The sequence below is a fragment of the Dipodomys ordii genome, unplaced genomic scaffold (assembly GCF_000151885.1).
Source record: "Dipodomys ordii isolate 6190 unplaced genomic scaffold, Dord_2.0 Scaffold7, whole genome shotgun sequence".
Lineage (NCBI taxonomy): Eukaryota > Metazoa > Chordata > Mammalia > Rodentia > Heteromyidae > Dipodomys > Dipodomys ordii.
Window position 1 is genome coordinate 18,712,013 of NW_012267223.1, and position 22,085 is coordinate 18,734,097.

General features: G+C 52.5%; 3 protein-coding genes across 3 annotated transcripts; all 3 read left to right on the plus strand.

Annotated features, from left to right (window-relative positions):
* The first annotated feature begins 2,183 nt into the window (after positions 1 to 2,183).
* Positions 2,184 to 5,571, plus strand: Hoxb7 (homeobox B7). Its single transcript, XM_013037636.1, has 2 exons — positions 2,184 to 2,686; positions 4,760 to 5,571. The coding sequence occupies exons 1-2, from the start codon at positions 2,287 to 2,289 to the stop codon at positions 5,011 to 5,013; spliced, it is 654 nt and encodes a 217-aa protein (XP_012893090.1). The 5' UTR covers positions 2,184 to 2,286; the 3' UTR covers positions 5,014 to 5,571.
* Positions 5,572 to 14,177: 8,606 nt separating this feature from the next.
* On the plus strand, positions 14,178 to 17,300 carry Hoxb6 (homeobox B6). Its single transcript, XM_013008797.1, has 2 exons — positions 14,178 to 15,285; positions 16,392 to 17,300. The coding sequence occupies exons 1-2, from the start codon at positions 14,871 to 14,873 to the stop codon at positions 16,649 to 16,651; spliced, it is 675 nt and encodes a 224-aa protein (XP_012864251.1). The 5' UTR covers positions 14,178 to 14,870; the 3' UTR covers positions 16,652 to 17,300.
* Positions 17,301 to 19,024: 1,724 nt separating this feature from the next.
* Positions 19,025 to 21,839, plus strand: Hoxb5 (homeobox B5). The gene is made up of 2 exons (XM_013037766.1): positions 19,025 to 19,878; positions 20,596 to 21,839. The coding sequence occupies exons 1-2, from the start codon at positions 19,317 to 19,319 to the stop codon at positions 20,841 to 20,843; spliced, it is 810 nt and encodes a 269-aa protein (XP_012893220.1). The 5' UTR covers positions 19,025 to 19,316; the 3' UTR covers positions 20,844 to 21,839.
* The last annotated feature ends 246 nt before the right edge of the window (positions 21,840 to 22,085 follow it).

Sequence of the window (22,085 nt, forward strand, 5' to 3'; positions counted from 1 at the left end):
CTCTGGTCCCGCGAGCCGGGCCAGGAGCTGGGCCTCCCACCGCAGCGTCCCCCGCCGCGCCAGTCCCCGCTAGTGGTAGTTTCTCGTAATAGCTTCTGTGTGTGAGCTACCGTGGATCTCCTTTCCTTCTCTTGGGGGCCGGGGGCGGGGGAAGGATTTGAAACAAGGACTCCCTCGACCTGCGAGGGTGAGGGGCTGCGGCCCGGCTGAGCCCCCGCCCCCCGCCCCGTGTAAAAAGCCTCCTTGTGCAATGGTTCTTTTCTGTTTGTTTTGTTTTGTTTTTTTCCTTTGAACGTGCTTCTTTGTAATGACCGAGGTACCGATTTCTGCTGAGTTCTCCCAACAACATGAAACTGCCTATTCACGCCGTAATTCTTTCTGTCTCCCTCTCCCTCTTTCAGATTTTCTCTTTCTCTCTCTCTCTCTCTCACGTCCCCTCTCAACCCCTCTCTCCCCCGCTGCCCTCCCTAGCTCGCTGGCTTTCTCTCTTTCGCTGGCTTTTCTCTCTTCTTTCCCCCACCCCTTTGGTTTGACAATTTCGTCTTAAGTGTTTCTCAAAAGAGATTACTTTAGTTAGCATGCGCGCTGTGGCCAATTGTTAAAAGTGTTCTTAGGTTTACTGTGAAGAGAATGTATCCTGTATCCGTGAATTGCTTTATGGGGGGGGAGGGAGGGCTAATTATATATTTTGTTGTTCCTCTATACTTTGTTCTGTTGTCTGCGCCTGAAAAGGGCGGAAGAGTTAAAATAAAAGTTTACAAGCGAGAACCCGAGACTGGCCTGGCCTGCGCTCTCTTTGGCTCCCAGGCTAGCCTAACAAGGCTGTTGGTTGGGGGGGGGGGACGCGGGGGAGATGGTCAGGGGGCTTCTTCCTTCCTGGGTCTGCTCAGAGGGCAGGTCGCAGCGAGGAGGGGGCGGGGGCTGGAGGCAGGTGGTGTGAGTCCCTCGGCCCGGCCCGGGGGCGCAGAGGGTGAGGGAGGCGGCTGCACGCGATTGGAGGAGAGAGGAACGAGGGAGGGGAGCTAGGAGAACACCCCCCCTCCCCTCGCGCTCCGAGGCCGCTGGGCCCCGGAGACCCCCCGCGCCCGGGCCGCGCGCCGCCGGAGAAGAGATGAGCTGGGACTAGTGGCTGTCTCCCGTGTGGGCCACTTCTCTCTTTGTTTCCGCGCGCGCGCACGCGTGTGTGTGTGTGTGTGTGTGTGTCCGGGGGCAGGGGGTGGGGGGAGATGGGCGTGCGAGGCTGTTGTGCAGGCTTATGTATTTTTATTTTTTTTCTCGGACTCCAGCAGCGGGGGCAGCAGGGCGCAGAGGGGAGATGCGCTTCCCTACCTCTCCCAGGGTGGGACGTGGTTACCTTGGCCCAGCCCCTTGGGCTGGAGCTCGCGGTCTTCCTTCCTTCCTTCGCGGCCTCTGCTTCTCAGGCAGCTCGGGACTGAGGCATCCGCCTCCCGGAACCGGGAAAGCAGCGAGCGCAGCCTGGCCCCGGCCGTCCTCCTCCCTTCCTTTCTCTCCCCACCCCCCACCCCTTCCTCTTCTCTTTTTTCTTCCATCCTTTTTCTTTAACCACCAGAAACCGCAGCGTCCAGCGCCCGGGGGCGCTGCCCTTAGGAGCTCCATCTCTGCCAGTATTTTTATTTTGGGGGCACCGAGGAAGAGCCTGGGAGTCCAGGCTCGCCTCCTCCCTCAACCTTGGGAGAAAGGCAACCAACTTCTCCTAAAGGCCCAGCCCGGATGCTTTAGCCTGGATTAATAAAGACTTGACTCACCCTCGCCCACCCGCCCGCCTGGTCCCGCGCATTCAGTCCCTGTGTTTGTCTCTCGCTCGGTCACAGGCTGGGGGGGGTGGTGATGGTGGTGCGGGGAATGGGGGGTGGGAGATAGGGGGACAACACGGATCCCCCCCAGCGAAGTAATTTATTTTGTCTTCCACTCAATTTCTTTCTCCCCCAAATCTCGCCTACAAGCCGCCTACAGCCCGAGGGTGTCGACAGCGGCCCTCGAGCCCCCCACCCCTCAGCCCCAATCCACAGAGCTCGGCTTTCCCATTCATTATTGATCATATTTTATAAATCCAACGACACACAATTTTTTCCACATTACCGGGAGCCGTGGGGAGGCCGTCCGGCCATTGGCCGAGGGGCTGTCACGTGGGCGGGGTCACATGGTCCGGAGAGGAAAAAGGGGGTCCTTTTTGGTGTAAATCTGGACTCTAATTCTGTAATATATCAAGGAATCTCGTAAAACCGACACTAAAACGTCCCTGCCTACAAATCATCCGGCCAAATTATGAGTTCATTGTATTATGCGAATGCTTTATTTTCTAAATATCCAGCCGCAAGTTCGGTTTTCGCTACCGGAGCCTTCCCCGAACAAACTTCTTGTGCGTTTGCCTCCAACCCCCAGCGCCCCGGCTATGGAGCGGGCTCGGGCGCCGCCTTCGCCGCCCCGGTGCAGGGTCTGTACCCCGGCGGGGGGGGCCTGGCGGGCCAGGGCTCGGCCGGCGTCTACGCGGCCGGCTACGGGCTCGAGCCGAGTTCCTTCAACATGCACTGCGCACCCTTTGAGCAGAACCTCTCCGGGGTGTGTCCCGGCGACCCCGCCAAGGCGCCGGGCGCCAAGGAGCAGAGGGACTCGGACTTGGCGGCCGAGAGTAACTTCCGGATCTACCCCTGGATGCGAAGCTCAGGTAACGCCGCCGCCGCGCACCGAGCGGCCCCCGGGCGCGTTCCCGGCAGGGGCTCCCCGATCGCTCTCCAGAGTGCTCAGGGCCGGGGGGGTCCGGCCCTGGGGACTGGGCACCCCCTCGGCTGCACCTGCCCCATGATGATGATGATGATGATGATGATGATTTTGCTCGGTGCTCTCAGGCTCGCTCAGCCTCTCCTGGCGGATCTCTTCGCCGACGCCAAGGCGCTCAGAGTCCCCAGCCCGCCCCCTACCCTTCCTCCCGACCTTTTAGCTTTAAATATTTATCAGCAGCGCCTACACAGGCTGGAGACGAGGCCGTTTGTCTTGGCGGAGGAAGGCTGGGGTTTGCAGAGAATAGCCATTAGGGTCTCCCTCCTCTCCACCTCCACCCCCCCTTCCACGTCTGAGATCTCAGCTCTGGGTGTGTTCCCCCCCCCTTCCAGTCCCAGCTTGGATAAGATATGGGGGAAGGGGCCATAGTGCTAAGCAGTTTTCCCCTCCCCTTCTTCTCAGCCAACCCCGCTCCCCCATTATTCCCATCAGGACAATTAGAGGTGGGCTCTAAAGGCCTAGATGAGGACTCAGCCAGGGACACTGAGCCAGGGAGGAAGGTGGAGGGAGGGGGGAGAAGGCCAAGAAGGATGAGGCTCTTGACCCCCCAGTGAACTTGGGAAGGGGGAGAGAACCAGAGAAAGGGGCAAGGGGCCTGAGGAGCCTGAGCTTACAGCTGGCCTACTCAGGTGCCATTCCCAGGGCTCCTAGACACCCCTGGAGAATTGGCTCACAAGTTTGGAGGTATCATTCCAGAAGGGTGAATCTCCTTTTAGGAAAGGGGTAAGGACACCATGGAGCAAATCAAGACCGGGAGAGTTCTGGACCTTCAGCAGCTGCTTTAGAAACTCCAAGATACCAAGACTTTCATGAGGTCTCCTGCCAAGCCTGGCTCAGACATCCTTTTTGACACTAGCCCAAAGTGGATGAACTTAGGAGCCAAATCCAAGATTCAGAAGTCTCAACACTTGTAGCCAGAGGTTTCCATTCTAGGGGCCAAGAGGAGCCCAGTTCTCACATCATTTGTATTAGTGGCCATGGTCTCCATTACCCACTGCCTTTCTGGTTGACTTATCAAAGCCCCAGTCTCATAAACATATCAAGCTTGGCTTTTATCTGTCTTGAAATTAGGGCCTCAGCCCCTCCTTTTCCCTGTCTCCTTCCCAGGATGCCTGGTACCAACACCTCCCTCCAATTCTCTTCAGAGTTCTGGTCCCTAACTGTCCTTCAGTCCCCAACCACACAGATCCTTCATGCCCCCCCCCAACCCAGGCCGCAGGCTCTCTTCTTTTCTTTGCTGTCCCAAGGCCCAAAGATTGCTGTGAAGAGCAGGGTTGTCTGGGAAGGCAGGCTGGTAAGCAAGAGAGTCTGGCCCTAGCTGACCCTCAGCCACTCAGTGGAAAAAAAATCATCAGAAGGCAGCTGCTGTCAGACCAACTCCACGCTCCAGGCTCCAGGGAAATCTGTAAATTCTCACCTCCTTTCATTCCACACAGGCTTGAGCTGGGTACTTGACTGTGAGGCCCCTTTGTTTCTTCTTTTCTTCTGTGTGTGAGGGAAAACAGGCCAGGCCTGGAGCTCTACTCCAGGGTTGGTTGCTGGTGTGGTTTCCACCGCCTCCTACCCAAAGACCATCAAAGTTAGCCTCCAAAAGGGAAAAGTCCCTGGGTTTAGGGAGGTTACTTGTGATTATCTCTGCCCCCCCTTCTATGCCTTATAAGTAGAACCCCCAGGAACCACCAGGTTAGATCCACCTAGCTTCAGAAGCTGCAGGCTGAAAAACAAACAAACAAACAAACACAAAGCCCTTCTTGAATGGAAAAATGGCGGGGGGGGGGAGATTTGCCTTGAAAGGTCTTTGAGAAAGTCAGTCCTTTGCATTGAGGGGGAAAGGAGCAACATGAAATATAGGCTGGGGGATGGAAAGCATGAATTTGTTTTGGTGAGAAAGAGGGTTATTTCACCTATGAACCTCAAGTAATCTGCACTCTGATTTTTCTCCTCTAAATACTGTACACAGGGACTGACCGCAAGAGAGGCCGCCAGACCTACACCCGCTATCAGACCCTGGAGCTGGAGAAAGAGTTTCACTACAATCGTTATCTTACTAGGCGGCGGCGCATCGAGATCGCCCATGCACTCTGTCTCACCGAAAGACAGATCAAGATCTGGTTCCAGAACCGACGCATGAAATGGAAAAAGGAAAATAAAACCTCAGGCCCAGGGATCAGCGGCCAGGACAAGGCTGAGGCAGAGGAGGAAGAGGAAGAGTGAGGGACAGAGAAAAGGAAAAAGAAGAGAGAGAGAAAGAGAGAAAAGGAGATGCCTAGTTATGAGAACTGAACCAGGAAACTCAAATGAGGGGGGGAAACCTCTATTTAAATAAAAAACAGGTTTTTTTTTAATTAAGGAGAAAGGTGAAATTTTGGTTTCTCAACACTGTAAAAAAAATACTACCTATAGGAAAGTCTGCCGGGTTTGTTTTGTACAATATGGGAAAGATATGATCTACCTGTTCTGTAGCTTTCTGGAATTTGCCTTCTCTTTTCTATGTTGCTATTGTAAGGTCTTTGTAAAATTTTACTGTTTTGTAAGCCCTCTTTTTTGCTGTCTTTGTTGACTGTGGAATAATATGTGGTTCCCTGTGTGCCCACTCCCCTGAGCCCTGCCTTCCCAGTAGCATACTTACTGAAAGGGCCTTAGGGAGCCCCAAGGAACCACCAACTAGCTCGCTAGCTCATTTGTCCCCATGCACCTGACCACTGTTCCTTGTTCCCACCAGCCATTCCTAGCTCCTCTTTACGTTCTATGTATAGCTGAAAGATGGACAAATAAAACAAGATTAAAAATAAACATACCCTATTTTCTGTCTCTCTGAGGACGGGAGGGAGGGGTCATGGTTAGTAATGGGTAGGAACCTAAGGCCCCTCTGCTTTGACTAGCCGCTGTCAGCCTTTTCTTTCTCTGCTGGGTGGGTCTGCTTTTTAACCCAATGCTCCCTACTCTGAAGATTTCCAACTAGTGAACCCTTCTATCAAACACACACACACATACATACACATACACACAGACACATGTATGCATTTGTATACTTTTACACACAACGATATAGACCAGTGCATATAAGAACACATATTTATAGGCTGTCATCACACAAAAATCTCTGCTATCACATCCAGTCATAAACAGATATTCATATGTTCACAAATAAACATACAAGCATTCACACAATTCAGGCTCTATGCCCAGAAGACAGACATTCTCATTCACACACACTCACAAGTAAATATACATTCACAGTCACTTGCAGGCATATTGATAGATACCAATGTACATTCACACATTGGTTTATAAACAGAAAGTCACATTTGCCCCCAAGTAAATACATCTACAAGCTCATATGTTCAGTTATACACTCACAAAAACATGACAAAACAAAAAAAAATTTAAGACTTGTTCTACAAAAGTCTCTTTCTCCTGCAGACCACCAAAAGGGGCAGTGAATCTGCTCCTGTAGACCAGGCACCAATACAGAGATGAAATCTAAAATGCTAGGCCTCATAAGGAGGAAGAGAGGGTCTGAAGGGAAGGAAAACACCCAAATCCTCACCTCTTGGGCAGCAATTGGACAAAGGCCAGATCTTCAAAAAGAGGCCTGTTAATAGAGGCCCAGAGTAATCTTCCTAGCCAAGACACTTACCAGCTTTCTACTGAATTCGGCAAACATTTGTGGCTACAGCTCTTTATTTCCAGTTATTTTACTTTCATTACATATTTTGTTTTAATGTACTCATTTTAAATGGATAGAGATGATATATTAAAAACTTAAAAAAAAAACAAGTCGTAGAAAGAAGAGTTTAGCGAGTTATCGGGTTGGTTTGCCGAATCTTTCCCGCGGTGGTGAGCCTAGCCGCCCCATGCGGCAGCTTCTTTTTCTGCTTGCTTTGAGCTCCAGTCACCGGCTATCTTGGGACCCACTCGGGAACACACAGAGAGAAAGACAAAGGAAAATAACTTGAGGGGGAGATTATTTCGTTTTCTTCATTTGGGCACCAGTATCTCAAACTCAAAATAGGCGGGGTATTTTAGGAAACTGTAGAAGTATGGGATATTTTTGCTCCCCCAAATCCTTGATTGTGGGACAAAAATCTGAAGGATAGTGTCAGTATAGCTAGATCTTTGGAGCTGAGGGTTTTTTTTAATTGAACAGCATTTATTCAATTATAAACCCTCAGTGGTTTAAAATTTAAAAAAAAACACCCCAGAGATCTCCAACAGAAAGGAGAAAGAGGGTTAGTTTTAGGAAATTTCGTTTAAATTTGTGACTAAAAGGTCCCCCCAATCCCTGCAGCTTCCTCCAATAATGACCACAAAACCTCTGGAGAGCACAAGGAGCTGTCATTATGAATATGGACAAGCCTCTATTTGGGCAGAAAACAGCCAGCATCTGGTTTTATGCCTAGTTTTTGGGGTGGTGAGAATTAGGTTGTTAAACCTATCAGCCTTGGCCCGCATCTACACCACTTCCCCCTGGGACAAAAATTAAGCCCCAGGGAATCTAGGGACCCCCACACCCACAATGCTGCAAGGCTTGTGGGTGTATGGGGAGGTTCACAATGTCTAGGGCTAGGAATAAGGGGACCCTTCAGAGTGGGGGTAAAGCTTTCATTTTGCCAAGATGGAGAAGGCAACTCTGGACACTGGCTGCCGCTTGCTGCTCCCACCACACCTCCAAATTGTCTTGGAATGGTCCCACGTGGAGGATTTGGGGGTGAATTTTCACTTGAAAAGAGCGGGGGCAGAGCTTCTGGAGACAAATCAAGAGGTTTCAGGGAGAACCCCTTTCCTAGCTGGACCTTTGTGACTTTTCTGCTCGGAATTTCTGCACCTTAAATCTCATTTCTTCCCAGATTAAGGTTTCCCCAAAAAGAGAAGGAGAAGAAAAGAAGATGGCGACTGAGAAAAGGGTTGCTGGTGGAGCAGCCATGAAGAAATGCAATAAATTCCTTGTTGTTTTATGAAAATTTACAACTTTGTGATAGAAGTTTATGAGTGGTTGAATCCAGCGATTGGCCGGCGCCGGTCATGTGGCCGGGCGATCGTGAACATGAACTTTTTATCATTTCCCTGGTGGTTATAATGCAGCATTCTTTTGGACACCACACCTAGGTCGGAGCACTGTCGTCCTTCAGGGCTCCAGCCTCTTGATATTTTTATACTTCAATATCAGCTCGATAGAGCAAAAGAGAAATAGGAAGAGGGGGGAGGTGGTTAGAAGAGAAGAGAGAGTGAGAGAGGGAAGGAGGGGTGGGAATAACACAAAAGAGAGGGAACCAAAAATAATTTTGATTCCTAAGTTAATTTGCTGGCTGATCTGGGATTTTAGTCATCATGAAGGGTAAATGGACAATCTGCTCAGGACTGCAGCCTGATACTATTTTTCAAAGCCAGAACTTACTCCATTTTCTATGCAAATGCCAGAAAAGCGAAACAAGCTCTCTCCCAAGTCTGAGGAAGGGAAACAACGGCTCTCAGGTTGGGACAATATTATCTGGAAGCTGGAGAAGAAACCGAACGCTCTCTTCCCCCCCTCTCTTCCCCCCCTTTTCAATCTGGAGTGGGAAAAGCAAGCCCCGAGGTCTACAAAGGTAAGGGAGATTCTACAATTCTTATTCTTTTGCATCGCTTTTGTAGGGGGTGGGGCCAGGGGTTTTCTCCCCGTGCACACCCCATAACGGGGTTGAACCCCACCTCTGGGCTCTGCAGGGCTAAGCTTCCCAGGAAATTCGGTGGTGGTTAGAGGGGTGGCTGCTTCCTGGAGGAGGAGGCCGGGCAGGGAAAATGGGAGGGGGGACTGAAAGGGCCGACGGGGCCAGTTCTAAGTCGCCTTGTTAGCTGGGAGGAGAGCTCAAGCGAGGGGACTTTGTAAGAGAAGATGGGGGGTGTCCAGGCTTCCTCGGAGCCAGCCAGAAGCAGCCAGTCCCTACGGCCTCCGGTGGGTTCATGCTCCCTTCCCCTCCCACCATCCTTCTTTGGACCCAGCCTCCCCAAATGCCCCCCTCCCGCGCGCATTCGCTTGCCCGGTGTGGGTAATTGGCGGTTCCCCGGCAGCGTTGGCATTAGGGCGGTGGCTCTGAGGGACGTTCTGGTCTCTGTAGGGCCTGGAATCTCCGCAGAGGCCGGCGAGGGTGAAGAGGCAGCTAGAGAGACACAGAAAGAACAATTCACAGGGAATGATCACTATCTCCCTTCTGAGACATTTCCGAAATTAAAGGGCTATGGGTGGAGGCACCCAAAGCTAGGGAGACTTCCCAGAAAGCCTAAGAGTGCCCAACACTCCCAATGGAGGGAGGGAGCCTCCTTTGGCAGAGAGAGAGAGAGAGAGAGAGAGAGAGAGAGAGAGAGAGAGAGAGAGAGAGAGAGACTGTGTTGTGGTTTTAACACGGTAAGTTACAGAACAGAACGTTGTTTTTGATGTGATATTGATTCTATTACTTGTGTTTTATTGGTATGGGATGTGTGGATTTCGGTGGAGGTGAAAATTGTCATGTGTGTCTGGTATGGAAACATTTCAAACTTTCCTGGATCCAAAATGTAACTGTGATGGGCGGTTTTGCATGTTGTTTTGGGCTTGTGCATAAAAACAAAAATAAAGGGAAGTAAAAGAGAGAAAAAAATAATTCTCTAGTAATTCCTAATTAGGGAATCTTATGGTGTCTGGAAAGGAAAGCCACCTGTGCAGAGTTCAGAGAATGAGTCCACTCCTTCTGGAGTCTAATTTTGTCTCCCAGCCAGGCCTGGAGGTGTAGGGGTGGGGGTAGGGCGAGGAAGCTCTGCTGAGTGGGAGACCATTTTTGTTTGTTTGTTTGTTGTTGTTGCTTTTTAAATAGGGTGGAAGAAGTTACAGGCCAATGGCAAGTACTAAGAAATAGGGCGAAAGGTTTAAAGAGAAGCTACAACGGGTGTGTGTGTGGGGGGGAGATACTGGATTAGAAGGACAGGAGATATTGTGGTTTAGTTTAGTTTGCATGAGGAGGTGATTACCTTTCTGTTTCTTAAAATCCAGTTGTAAGGCATTCAGCCTCAGGCCTCTGGTACCCCTGCATTGCAGGGCCCAGGGCAAGCGTGGGTATATTGGCTTTCTTAGTGCTGAGCTGGGAGAAGGGAACTGCAGCCACTTGTGGCACTGGAATGGGCGCCGCTGGGGGTGGGGGGATAAGAAAAGGCCCTAGGACAGACCTGGAGTAGCTTCCCAGAGAGACTCTTTGGCTTCATAGCAAGACAGGTTCCCCGCCAGCCACGCACGGTACTCGGGGAACCTATTCTCGAAGAGTGGAGGGAACCTCTCAAACCTACTCAGACTAAAGGTCTTTTTCTCCTGTAGTCTTGGCGGGTTATAAATCGTCCCTTAAGACAGTTTGCTGTGACCCAAATTATGCGGTTTGCTGCCATCTACTGTTCGTTCAGAGACACGCGGCTCTGCCACCGCCGGCTCAGCGACGCTGCCCGAAGCCCTGCCGAAGGCTTGGAGCCCCGGCACCGCGCTTCGGCAGGATTCGGGCCCACACCGATACGCGTTCGCCCCTGGATCTTGGCACCCAGATGTGGATTAGAGAACACAAGTCTCTCTTTAAACACTACCTCAACCTCTCCTTCACCCCATCCTAGCTCCAAACCTTCTTATGCGGTGGGCATAAGACATGTTAAAAAAAGGGGGGGTCTAACTGCAATCCAAGGACGAGGTGGGGTACCGAGGTAAACTGGAAGAGGATCAGAGCCACGATCCCCCCCGCCTCCCCATCACCACCCCCAAGGCACGGGAGAGGATGGTGTCGCTGGAGAGATCTGAGGCCAAGTCTGTTCGAGGTTTATTTGGTTTTCTTCTCAGCCAAAAGGGGGGGGGCGTCGGGAGGGGGGAGGCGCCGACCCAAGCAGTTCTACTTGGTTGTCAAAAGACAAACCAAGTCTGTGTTCTTCCAGTTGGCTGGTGAGTCTTGCCAGTTTTCTTAGCTGGTGGATCCGTGGTGAAGGAATGGAACCGAGTTTTCTAGAATCTGTTCGTGTCTGCAAGTGAGTGTCGTTCTCCTCCTCACTCCACCTCCACTCCAGCCCCTCCCCCTCGATCGTTTCCAGCGAAATCGGCGCAAATATGCTTTGGTGTGTGTGGTGGTGGTGGGTGGCGTTTGGGCATGAGAGAGGGGTTAAATCACGAAAGAACCAAAAAAGAAAAAAAAAACCAGTTGTAATTTCCGTTCCTACAGGACCCCCTCACACCCGCTTAGGGCGATCGCCTTCCCTGAGGGGACTGGCGAGGGCGGGGTGCGCGCCCCGGGCGCCGCCATGGAGTGTGGGCCCCTGTCTCACGGGTTACTGATTAGCTGGGGCTTTCAAGCCGCCGGAGGAAGCTCTGGCTGCTCCTTTCAAGGTGCTGTGGCCCCAGTTCCTGGGCGGGAGCTCCAGGAAATTGCCTGTGGTGCCAGGCGAGCCGAGGTGTTAACTAGGGTCTTTCGCCAGAAGCTGGAGAAGCCGCTGAGGTCTAGGGGTCGGGCAGTGCTAGCCCACAAGGCCACTGCAGCTCCGGCGCACCCCCACCCCACCCCCCGTCCGGTGCTTCTTGAATCTGTCTGGGCCTCGGGAGTAGCTCGTTCAGCTTTTCTGAGCGCCACAATGACTTTTGGGCAGCTGGATGGCCCAGCTTAGTGAGTCGCTGGGCTGGAGGGCCCCCAAGGGAACAAGAGGAAGATCTTGGGCTTGTCATAGGTTTTTTTCCCCCTCCCTTTGGGGCAATCAGAAGAGGCAGTCGACCTGGTACAGAGGGGCTGAACTATTTCAGGGTGCTTAGATTGCCTGTGGATATGGGGAGAAGGGAGGAAGGCGAGCTGGCTGATTGCCACCGCCCACCACTACCCCTAGAAGATCAGAAAGGATGCCGTTCATTTGCATAATGGAAATGAGATCTTTGTACTTCGATTTGGACCAGTCTATTTTAGGGAAAAGTGTCTAATGTCAGAGCCTTTTTTTTTTTTTTAATCTATGGGAGCCAGCACATCATATCTCTGGGGACATTTATGTTCCTTCAAACCCAAAGAGTCCAAGGAGAAGAACTGGGCTGAGATGCGTTCATCTGCTCCATCCAAGGCAAAGTTGGGGGTGGGATGAGAGAAAGTACCCACAACTCAGAGAACTGGTAAGGGGGCTTTGTAGCTTAGAGGAAATGGGAAGTCTGGATGTCTCAACACCTTCCCTCCTCAAACAGGCAAATGTTGTGTTCCTGAGGTTACTTCCAGAATTGTACTTCTGAGCTGAAGACAACAGTGGGTAGCATTTCCCGGGGACTGAAATTGATGTGTGTGCTCACCCGCAGGACTGCAGATTCAAAGTACAGAAAATTCCAATTATAAATCTTGCCATGGTGTCCATGGAATTCATCTGTTGTGTACTCAAGACTTGGTACACATCTGTCTGTCTGTCTATCTATCTATCTATCTATCTATCTATCTATCTATCTATCTATCTATCTATCTACCTATCTATCTATCTATCCATATATCTCCTTCACTGAAGCAGAGAGAGACACCCTGGACTGGCAGTCCTGTGTGCCTGCTGTATATTTACATATTCCCCCATGGAGACAGACAGACAGTCGTCTCTGGACGGAACCACAGACAGATTCGTAGAGATCTGGCTCCAGAAACCAGGCAGTCTCTGGCCGGGCTCTGCCTGCCTGCTCTTTTTCCCAAACAAACGGATCAGATGAATAAACGCTCATAAATACCTCTGGGCTTAGATAAGAGCGATGAGGCGCTATTTCCTTTCATGCCCGACTCCAGGCGCCCAGGCCCTGCCCTGTAGTGGCTCCATCTCCAGACAGGCAACCTGCAGAGGTGAGGTTAATTTGGGGGCTGCAACTCTAAGGACAAGACAGTTGTTTTCCTGTTTCTATCACCCTCACCACCTTTGACTATACTTTATAGGGAAGACCACACACACCAACAACTCCTTCCTTGGAGACATTGTAACTAAAGAGGAGAGCAGAGACCCAGGGCCCAGCTTCAGGAACTGAGTAGAGGGAGGTGCTTGTATACACCATTTCCCTCCTTGTTCCCCCAAATCTTATATCCTACTCCTCTCTACCAGTGGGCTGAATACATTGCTAGATTGTAACATATATGCTCCTCCATCATTAAGGGGTTTGAGTTCCTTTTCTTAAATAGTCATCAAAAGCCCGAGTCAGGCCAGGAGGTGATTGTAGGGAAGTGAATACCACTTTCCTGTGAAAGTGCTAGAATTTGCTCTGAGTTCAGCAAGTCTCAGAGGCTACTTAGCAACCAAATGAATCCTCATTCTTGTTCACCCAACCTCAGCCCTCTACCAGTTCCCATTCCCTGTTATCAATGGGAAGAGCTGGCCACCAAAAAAAAAAAAAAAGCCCAAAGAAGAAGGCAGAGGTGCTTCAGCCTGACACCAGAAGTATCTCACACCCTGGCCCCTTCCTAATATGTCCATACTGGCCTGTGTGCACATATTAGAATGTTGGAAACACATTGTGGCCCAGTCTAGTCTCTGTGCTCATTTTCCTTGGATGAGAGAGAGAGAGAACAGAGACTTACTCTCTCTCTTGCATTTAATCCTGTACACCTGCAAAGCTGAGGATTCAAATATGAGAGAAAGGTAGAGAGGCTATGAGATAGAAAGGGAAGGTAGACTTGAATAGGGGAGGTTGAGGAGTCCCCAGGAGGACCAGAACAACCTTTCCTCATAAAACTAAACCAGTACCAAGGTGTGACACAGAATTATTAAAAAAAAAAAAAAGAACTGCCAAGGTCTAGAGAGACCTAAGAAAGAGATAAGGGCATTTGACAGTGATGTCTGATTTTCCTCCATCAGCATAAGGGTTTGAGGACTCACAATTGGAAGACAATGTCTTCTTCCCTGTACCTAGACTTACTAAGATACCTTTAATTCCTTAAAAGAAAAAAAAACACGATAGTCCAGGATATGCTTATGTCATGTGGGGGCAGGAGGCTGAGATGATATAGATCAGAGAAACAGTCTCTTGGCTGGAAGTTACTCCTTACTCCCACTCTAGATCCCCAAGCGAGGGGATGATTAGTCTCTATCCCCAGTGTCCCCTCCCCTGCTAAGAGTGAGCATCAGCATACCGCTATGTGGGTTGTCTTGGGCAGGAGCAGCTGCAGGCTTCTGAAAGCTTGTAACCACGGCAGAGGCTTAGACCATCCTGCCACCTCCCCATTTTCTGGGTCTTGTAGTCAGAAGGTCCTAGCTTATTTACCCCCTCTGACCATATGAGTTGTGAAAAACATTTTTTAAAAACCCAACAGATTTGATAGAGACAGGAGAGAGAGAGAGAGAGAGAGAGAGAGAGAGAGAGAGAGAGAGGGAAAGGAGAGCTGACAAACGGGAGGGGGGGGGACGGATGTTCAAAACCCAGGTAGGAAGATGTTAGTTCTTTCCCTGTTTCTGAAACCATGCAAATTAGTTGACGACTCTGCTTTCCCTTCTGCCAACACAAAACCTTAAAAACAAATTTCTCAACGAGATTCTGGGACATTTACCCAGCTCTCCCTTGAGGGAATAAGCCCAAGCAACGCAGGGGTTAACTTTTCTGAAAACACAATTAACTTTTTCCTATCCTGCGTGGGGTGGTGGTGATTGGGGGGGGATATATTTATGTAATCACAGGGGAATGGGGTGGTCTCAATCCAAATGCTCCCTCCTTCCTCAAAGGCACAGATGCGTCTTTCGCAGATCCTGCGTAGGTAGAGCAGGACGTGTCGTGCTGTTGGGGAGAGAGAGGGAGAGGGAGAGCGAGGGAGAGAAAAGGGAAGGAGAAGAAGGAGGGGAAAAAAAAGGTTGATAGGTTTGTGCGCGGGTCCCTCGTGCGGGCTGCGCTCCTCCTGGGTGCTATTTGACAATTCCTGCCTCTGCCATTGGTCAGTGTTGGATCAGATGGTTGTATTTCCTTCTGGCCCTCACTGGCACCTCGCCATCCCCCCTCAGCTAAAACCCAATCTCGGATATACTACTAATAGGCGCGGCGCTCGGACTATAAAACACAACAAATCATAAACCCGGCGGAGCAGCAGCGGCCGCGCGCGCCTCCCCTCCCAATGAGTTCCTATTTCGTGAACTCCACCTTCCCCGTCACTCTGGCCAGCGGGCAGGAGTCCTTCTTGGGCCAGCTACCGCTCTACTCATCGGGCTATGCGGACCCGCTGAGGCACTACCCCGCGCCCTATGGGCCGGGACCCGGCCAGGACAAGGCCTTTACCGCTTCTTCCTATTACCCACCGGCTGGTGGAGGCTATGGCCGAGCGGCGCCCTGCGATTACGGGCCGGCGCCGGCCTTCTACCGCGAGAAGGAGTCGGCCTGCGCGCTCTCGGGCGCCGAGGAGCCGCCCCCGTTCCACCCCGAGCCGCGGAAGTCGGACTGCGCGCAGGACAAGAGCGTGTTCGGCGACACCGACGAGCAAAAGTGCTCCACTCCCGTCTACCCGTGGATGCAGCGGATGAATTCGTGCAACAGTGAGTGAGACTTTCCGCGATCGCCGGGTCCTCCCTCCACCCCCCTCCACTCGCAACTTCCCACTCGGGGATCGAGACACGAACTGAGCGCCCCTCCCATTTTCCCACCGGGGGCCTAGGTGGGCATCTCAGGAGACAGATTTTTTTTTGGGGGGGCGAGACCGCACCGGAGGGGGGGTCTCTCGTCCTGCCCTCTTGTCTACAGGAGTTACAAAGTTTGCAAAGTCCCAGCTGCACTGGGAGCCAGGGGGAGTGGTGAGTGGGCTCTTGCAGAGTGCCAGGCCACGACCCGGATTCTCAGTTTAGGGTAGAGAGAAGGGGACCAGGGGACGCATTCACTTGATTTTGCTTTCCTACGCCTTCCAACCCCCCTCTCCCAAGTCCTGGTCGAGCCCCCACCCACCCACCCAAAGACCGCTCTATTAAAAACAGAGTGCGTCATATAAGGGGTGGGGGCGGTATGATGTCTGCCAGGGCGAGCGGAGGCTGCCTGAGACCGTTTCTCTGGGAGTGGGGGGAGGGGGGCTGGGGAATGGTAGGGCTCCAGGAAAAAGGGGTGGTAGAGGAGGAAGAACTAGAGGGAGAAAGCGGAGGGGGAGTGCGGGGAAGGGGGGGGGAACCGGCGCCTGGGTCTCAGGTTGGATTATTTGTCGGCTTTAAAGTCCCAATTGATGTCCATTAGTGGGACACGAAAGTGAGGAGCTGTTAATGCGGACTACGGATCGATCCATGTCATTACGGATTAAGAGCTAGAATCTATCATTCATTGGGTGGGCCAGAGATGGGGGAAAAGTAGATGGATGGGAAAGAGAGTTAGGAAGAGATACACCTGGCCAGCCCCCCCCCCGCCCCAACTCAGGTGGGAGTTTCAAACTCCTCCCCTCCCCCACCCAAAGTCTCCACTGCGAACTCAGGCCTGGGAGTCCGGAAGGGAATCTGGAGAGGGCGCTGGAGGAGTGGAGGAGGGGGCAGGGAATTGGTGGGGGGAGATTGGAGGGTAGGTAGCCTCCTCCTACAGGCTGGAGTCCATGTTTGAGGGTCGAGTGGGGGGAAGGGTTTGGGGACCCCCTGACCCACGGCCTCAGCATCTGCACTTTGCGTAACAGGTTCCTCCTTCGGACCCAGTGGTCGGCGAGGCCGCCAGACCTACACTCGTTACCAGACTCTGGAACTGGAGAAGGAATTTCACTACAATCGCTACCTGACCCGGCGGCGCCGCATCGAGATCGCTCACGCGCTCTGCCTGACCGAGCGGCAGATCAAGATCTGGTTCCAGAACCGGCGCATGAAGTGGAAAAAGGAGAGCAAACTTCTCAGCGCGTCTCAGCTCAGTGCCGAGGAGGAGGAAGAAAAACCAGCCGAGTGAAGGTGCCAGGAAAGGGAGGGGGGACGCGAAGGGAGAGGCCTGTGGGGGAATCGAGAGCGCCTGAGAGCCGAGAGAAAGCTCTGCGGGCGCGGGAGCCTGGGGACCTGCTCTCCAGCGCTAGACAGGCGGGGTCCAGCGCTCTCCTGGACGACCCCGCCCGCAGAGGTCTCCCGGGGGCTCTCAGGCCGCAGCGCCGACCCCACCCAGCACCCCAGCGCCTCCTCCCTCCCCAAGGAATCCGCCTGGGCCAGATCAGGCTCCCTGGTGAGAACTGAGGAGCGGACTCACTTGATGTTTTCCTGGAAGCAAAGCAAAAGGCTCTTTTCCATGTCGAGTCTATTTCGTCCATGTCCCCCTGTGCACGGTTCAATGGTAGATTCGCTGTCCCTCAGCAGGGCTGTCGAAGACACCCTGACCCCAGACTTGTCTCTCCCAACCCCTCCCCAAAGCCACTGGAAGGAGCACATACTACCTAGAAGTAAGAAGAGGAGCCTCAGAAGAAAACAAAGTTCTATTTTATTAATTTTCTATGTGTTGTGTTTGTAAGTCTTGTCTTAGCTCTGGACGTGAAATACTTCGGTAATAATATTAATATTATTAATAATGATAATAACAATAAAAACGTGAAAACTCGCCGCTCAGTCACCTCCGATCATCCCCTGCCAACCCCCTCCCCCCCTTTCAACGTTCCCCAGCCGCCCTGGGGTCCTTTAGCGCGAACAGCTCAGCAAACGCTACAGCCCTGGTCTGCCCCAGGGCCTCCCCAGTCGCCAGACTCGACTCGGAAGTTACAGTTGAGATAAAGGCTCCAGCAATCGGTCCCGCCCAGGCTCCAGCTCAGTGCTTCGCAGATGCTGTAGCTCTCAACTGCCTTTCCTCGCTCACACTTGGGGGGACCGGGCAGGGCCCTTTCCCTCTTACTCTCTAGCTTAGCCCCGTTTGTCTCTTTTAGAAGGGAGCCACTGAGGTCTTCTAGCCCAGAGCCTCGGCAGACACCGAGCTGGGCTGGTCCTGGCACCTCTGAAAGGGCTTTTTCTGTTTTAGGCTCGCCCAGGCCCCTGGCCTTTGGCACGCCCACATGGCTCGGTCGCTGCTGGTCTTGGCCCTCGGCTCTCGCTCGTTCTGTGGCTCCCGTGATGGAAAAAAAAAATGGTGCCATTTGGGCATCGCTCTGCCCTTGGCTGAAGGCTGCTGGGTGCTCCTTCAGTGGGATCACACTGATAATTAGGAGAACGTGAAGCCGCCAGCTTCAGAGAGGGAAAGGACCCGACTATTATCCATTCTTTGGAGACCCGGCGGCAAGAGGCCAGGTGATGGTGCATTTGGTCTCATCGGCTCCACCCAAAATGGCCTATTTTCTCTCCAGGCGACAAGTTGCAGACACTGTTTTCTTTTCTTCCTCCCTCTACCCCCCTTTTTATTTTTTATTTTTAAAGAAAATAGCCCGCCTGGCAGAAGGGGCCCAGCTGCGGAGGTCTCTGGCCGCCCAGCGTGCTCAGCAAGGGGCCGCGGGTCCTTGAAACTCCTTCCCTAAGAAGGTGGTAGGCCGATGAGCAAATTCTCAAATTGTCAGCCACCAGCAAGAGGCCTCTAGTGGGGCCTCAGAATGCAATAGCTGGCATCTGTCGAGAAAGCAAAGGGGTTCTGTTTAACCCCAAACTCTCAGACACATGTTATCACCCAAATCTAAAGCAGCCTGGGCTACAGCTGCAGCAATCTTTTCAGTAACCAGGCTGCTTCTGTTACTCTTCTTGGGTCCCTACCCTTTTCTGCAGTTCTCAAGCCTGGGATAAGGCCAGGAAGAGAATTCCAAACTTCCTAGGGCCCAGAAAGAGTGAAGGCTTTCCTGCTTCTTCAAGCTTCCAGCCCAGCCCTACGGCTCCAGCGGTGGCTCTGGATCCATCGCTACAGCCACACCAGGAAGTAGGCCTAGCTGAGCTAGCAGGGAAAACTCGTCATAATTGTTTTTCGCACACAACTTCCACCCCCCCATTTCCGCCCCCAACTTGGGAGACTTGTAAAGCCCGAGTAAGGGGAAAAGCAACTCAAATCTTTGTTTGATCCAGAGTTACACTACTACTACTAATACTAATCATGATAAAGATAGACTAACCCTACCCCCAAGAAAGTGGCTAAAAGGCTCAAATCCGTTCTGTGAAGGAGTCATCCCTGAGGGTGAGCCCCAGCCCGGTTTCTGTCTTGCTCTCCCGGTTGCAGGGAGCCTGTTAGGGATGGAGCCACCGCCGCCATGGCGGTCTGCGGTCCGCGCTCCCGTCGATCGCCGGGAGGTGGCGCGCTCTGCTCAGAGGCCAACGCCGCCAACCTTCTCCTAGTTCCTCCCCCTTCTCCTTTTTTTTTTTTTCCTCCCCCCTCTCTCGGAGGTTCGCATTGAATCGGCCCTAACGATTCTCGGATCGTCATTATTTGTAACCATAGAGCATGAATTACCTCTTGAGGTCATCAGCGAGAATTTACGACTGGTCAACAAAAGCACGTGATTCCCTAACGCCCCCCCATCCCCCTTCCAAGCCCCCCCCATATTTGGCCGCATACATAGCAAAACGAAGTACAGTGCATCGCTATAATTCATTAATACATCATAAATCGTGAAGCACAGGGTTATAACGACCACGATCCACAAATCAAGCCCTCCAAAATCACCCAAATGAGCTCGTACTTTGTAAACTCCTTCTCGGGGCGTTATCCAAATGGCCCGGACTATCAGTTGCTAAATTATGGCAGTGGCAGCTCTCTGAGCGGCTCTTACAGGGATCCCGCTGCCATGCACACCGGCTCTTACGGCTACAATTACAATGGGATGGACCTCAGCGTCAACCGCTCCTCGGCCTCCTCCAGCCACTTTGGGGCGGTGGGCGAGAGCTCGCGCGCCTTCCCCGCGCCCGCCCAGGAGCCCCGCTTCAGGCAGGCGGCGTCGAGCTGCTCCCTGTCCTCGCCCGAGTCCCTGCCCTGCACCAACGGCGACAGCCACGGCGCCAAGCCCTCTGCTTCGTCCCCTTCCGACCAGGCGACCCCAGCCAGTTCCAGCGCCAATTTCACCGAAATAGACGAGGCCAGCGCGTCCTCCGAGCCCGAGGAAGCCCCGAGCCAGCTAAGCAGTCCGAGCCTAGCTCGGGCACAGCCAGAGCCCATGGCCACCTCCACAGCCGCGCCCGAGGGGCAGACTCCGCAGATATTTCCCTGGATGAGGAAGCTCCACATCAGCCATGGTAATTCTGTCTCTATTATTATTATTTTTGTGTGTCTCCTCGGCTTTCCTTCTCTGTGTTGGGGAGGAAGGGCAAGGGGAGCTTGGCTTTTCCATCCAGATAGATTAATTTTTCCAAAGGGGAGAGAAGTCTCTGAGAGGGTCCTCACTAGCTCCGTGGACAGAGCCCAAATAGGGTCTTTGGCAGAAGGGTGGGCTTAATTTTTTAAATAATTTCTTCCCAGGCTCCGTTTTTAGGTTTTATTCTCCCCGCCAGAAGCCAGCTGGGGGATGAAGGATGGGTTTTGTTTTTTGTTTTTGTTTTTTTAATGGGATGTGGATAGGGATCCTGCTTATCTCTCCAATTTTCAGAGCGTTTGCTTGCAAAGGAGGGCTGAGCAGAGAAGGGAGCATTCTAGGGCAAAAGTGCAGCCGCTTCCCTCGCTCCCTCCCGGGGGCGAGCGACTGCCTGAGTCCAGCCATGGGTGAGGCACTGACTGGGAGGCAGCGACAGACAAAGCCGGGCTCATGAGCTGCCATCAGAATTGGGGGCTGCAGGAGAAAGGGGTGCAGCATGGAGTCTGGATGCGGGCATCTGGAGTAGAGAGGATGGAGTTGCGATGAACTGGGTGCTGGGGACGCCTGGGTCCCGCTCCCGCCCCCCCCCTTCCCAACCAGTGGCCTGCCTCCTGGAACCAGAATAACATTGCCTTGGGGGCTCTACTCTATCTGCTCTTAGATATGACCGGGCCGGATGGGAAAAGGGCCCGGACCGCGTACACCCGCTACCAGACCCTGGAGCTGGAGAAGGAATTCCACTTCAATCGCTACCTGACCCGGCGGCGGCGCATCGAGATCGCCCACGCGCTCTGCCTGTCCGAGCGCCAGATCAAGATCTGGTTCCAGAACAGGCGTATGAAGTGGAAGAAAGACAACAAACTGAAAAGTATGAGCCTGGCTACAGCCGGTAGCGCCTTCCAGCCCTGAGCCCGCCCAAAGGAGCCCTGGGTGGCCCAAGAGCCCGCGCCACCCCCACCCCCACCCCAGCCCCAGCCCCTCCAATCTTCCCTGCCCGGCCGCTGTGCGCTGGGGACCGGTTGCCATGAGCCTGCCTCGCCCCAGCCTTGTGTTAAGATATTTCGTTTGGTCTTAGGTCTTCCTGTGGCTCCCTCTCTCCTGGACTGGTTATCTTGTTATTATTGTTAATAATAATAATAATTCTTATTATTTTTTTCCCTTCATGCTCCCCATTCCCCTCTGCTCACCCCCCAAATCCACCAGTGTTTCTGAATGTTTGTGTCTGTGGTTGCACTGTTTTCCCCAGGATAAAAAAAAAAAAAGAAATTCGCATGTTTAATGTGAACTTTCCCCCTTCCCCCTCTGTGTTCTAACTTATTTATAAAAAGGATGATTGCTGCATTTTGAGTTTCAGCTGGAAACTTCTCTAAAGGGTGGCAGTTGAGGTGGTGGAGTCGTGTGGGCAATGCTAATAGAAGCCCAGCTGAGCTGGCCTCTGTATCTCTTTTCACCTTTCGCCTTCCGCCTCCCTCCCCACTTCTTAGGCCTAAATCTCCCCTTGGCTTGGTCTTGGAGTGGGTCCTGGGGTGAGGGAGATCCAAAGGGGTGATGTTGAGAAGAGAGAAGGAAAATAGTGAGATTTAAGCTCCTGCTGCCTGGTAGGCCCCACAAGGCCTGGTCTTGGGAGAGTATGGAAACAAACAATCCTCAGTGTAAAATGTCTGGTGTTTATCTCTGTGCATCTGTGGGTCTGCCTAGAGGACCCAAAGCTTGTAAATATGGGACTGAGTCTGGGTCAGACCCATCGCTTCTTCCCCACCATTTTGCTTCCAAGACCATTTGTAGTGAGTGAGTGGATGCCGTGCTTCGTGTGAAATCTGTCTTTGCCAGGCCTGTCTCAGTGATTCGCTTCTGGTATTTGTTTGTAGCTTTCCTTGAAGTCAAATAAATGTTTCCCCCACTCCACTGCCCTTCCACTCGTCTTTTCTCTGGGGTCTGCCTCTTCTCATCACTGGGCACACCCTAGACCAGTCTCCAGAAACTTAGGTGAGAGGAAAGGAGCAGTTGGGTGCTCCTAGCAACCTCTCTCAACCACCTAATCCCAGGCTTGGTCACTGATGCTTGGGCCAGAGAATGGGCCTTGATGACAGGATGCCTGAGAAATCCACATACCCCATGTGGGACTGAGATATCTTTCCTGGCCTTCCACCA

What these genes read in the sequence shown, in the direction of transcription:
- Hoxb6 (XM_013008797.1), top strand. Translation starts at nt 14,871, where the DNA reads ATGAGTTCCTATTTCGTGAACTCCACCTTCCCCGTCACTCTGGCCAGC. An exon ending in GCGGATGAATTCGTGCAACA is followed by an intron (nt 15,286 to 16,391) that starts GTGAGTGAGACT and finishes TTTGCGTAACAG; the next exon opens with GTTCCTCCTTCGGACCCAGT.
- Hoxb7 (XM_013037636.1), top strand. Translation starts at nt 2,287, where the DNA reads ATGAGTTCATTGTATTATGCGAATGCTTTATTTTCTAAATATCCAGCC. An exon ending in CCCCTGGATGCGAAGCTCAG is followed by an intron (nt 2,687 to 4,759) that starts GTAACGCCGCCG and finishes TACTGTACACAG; the next exon opens with GGACTGACCGCAAGAGAGGC.
- Hoxb5 (XM_013037766.1), top strand. Translation starts at nt 19,317, where the DNA reads ATGAGCTCGTACTTTGTAAACTCCTTCTCGGGGCGTTATCCAAATGGC. An exon ending in GAAGCTCCACATCAGCCATG is followed by an intron (nt 19,879 to 20,595) that starts GTAATTCTGTCT and finishes ATCTGCTCTTAG; the next exon opens with ATATGACCGGGCCGGATGGG.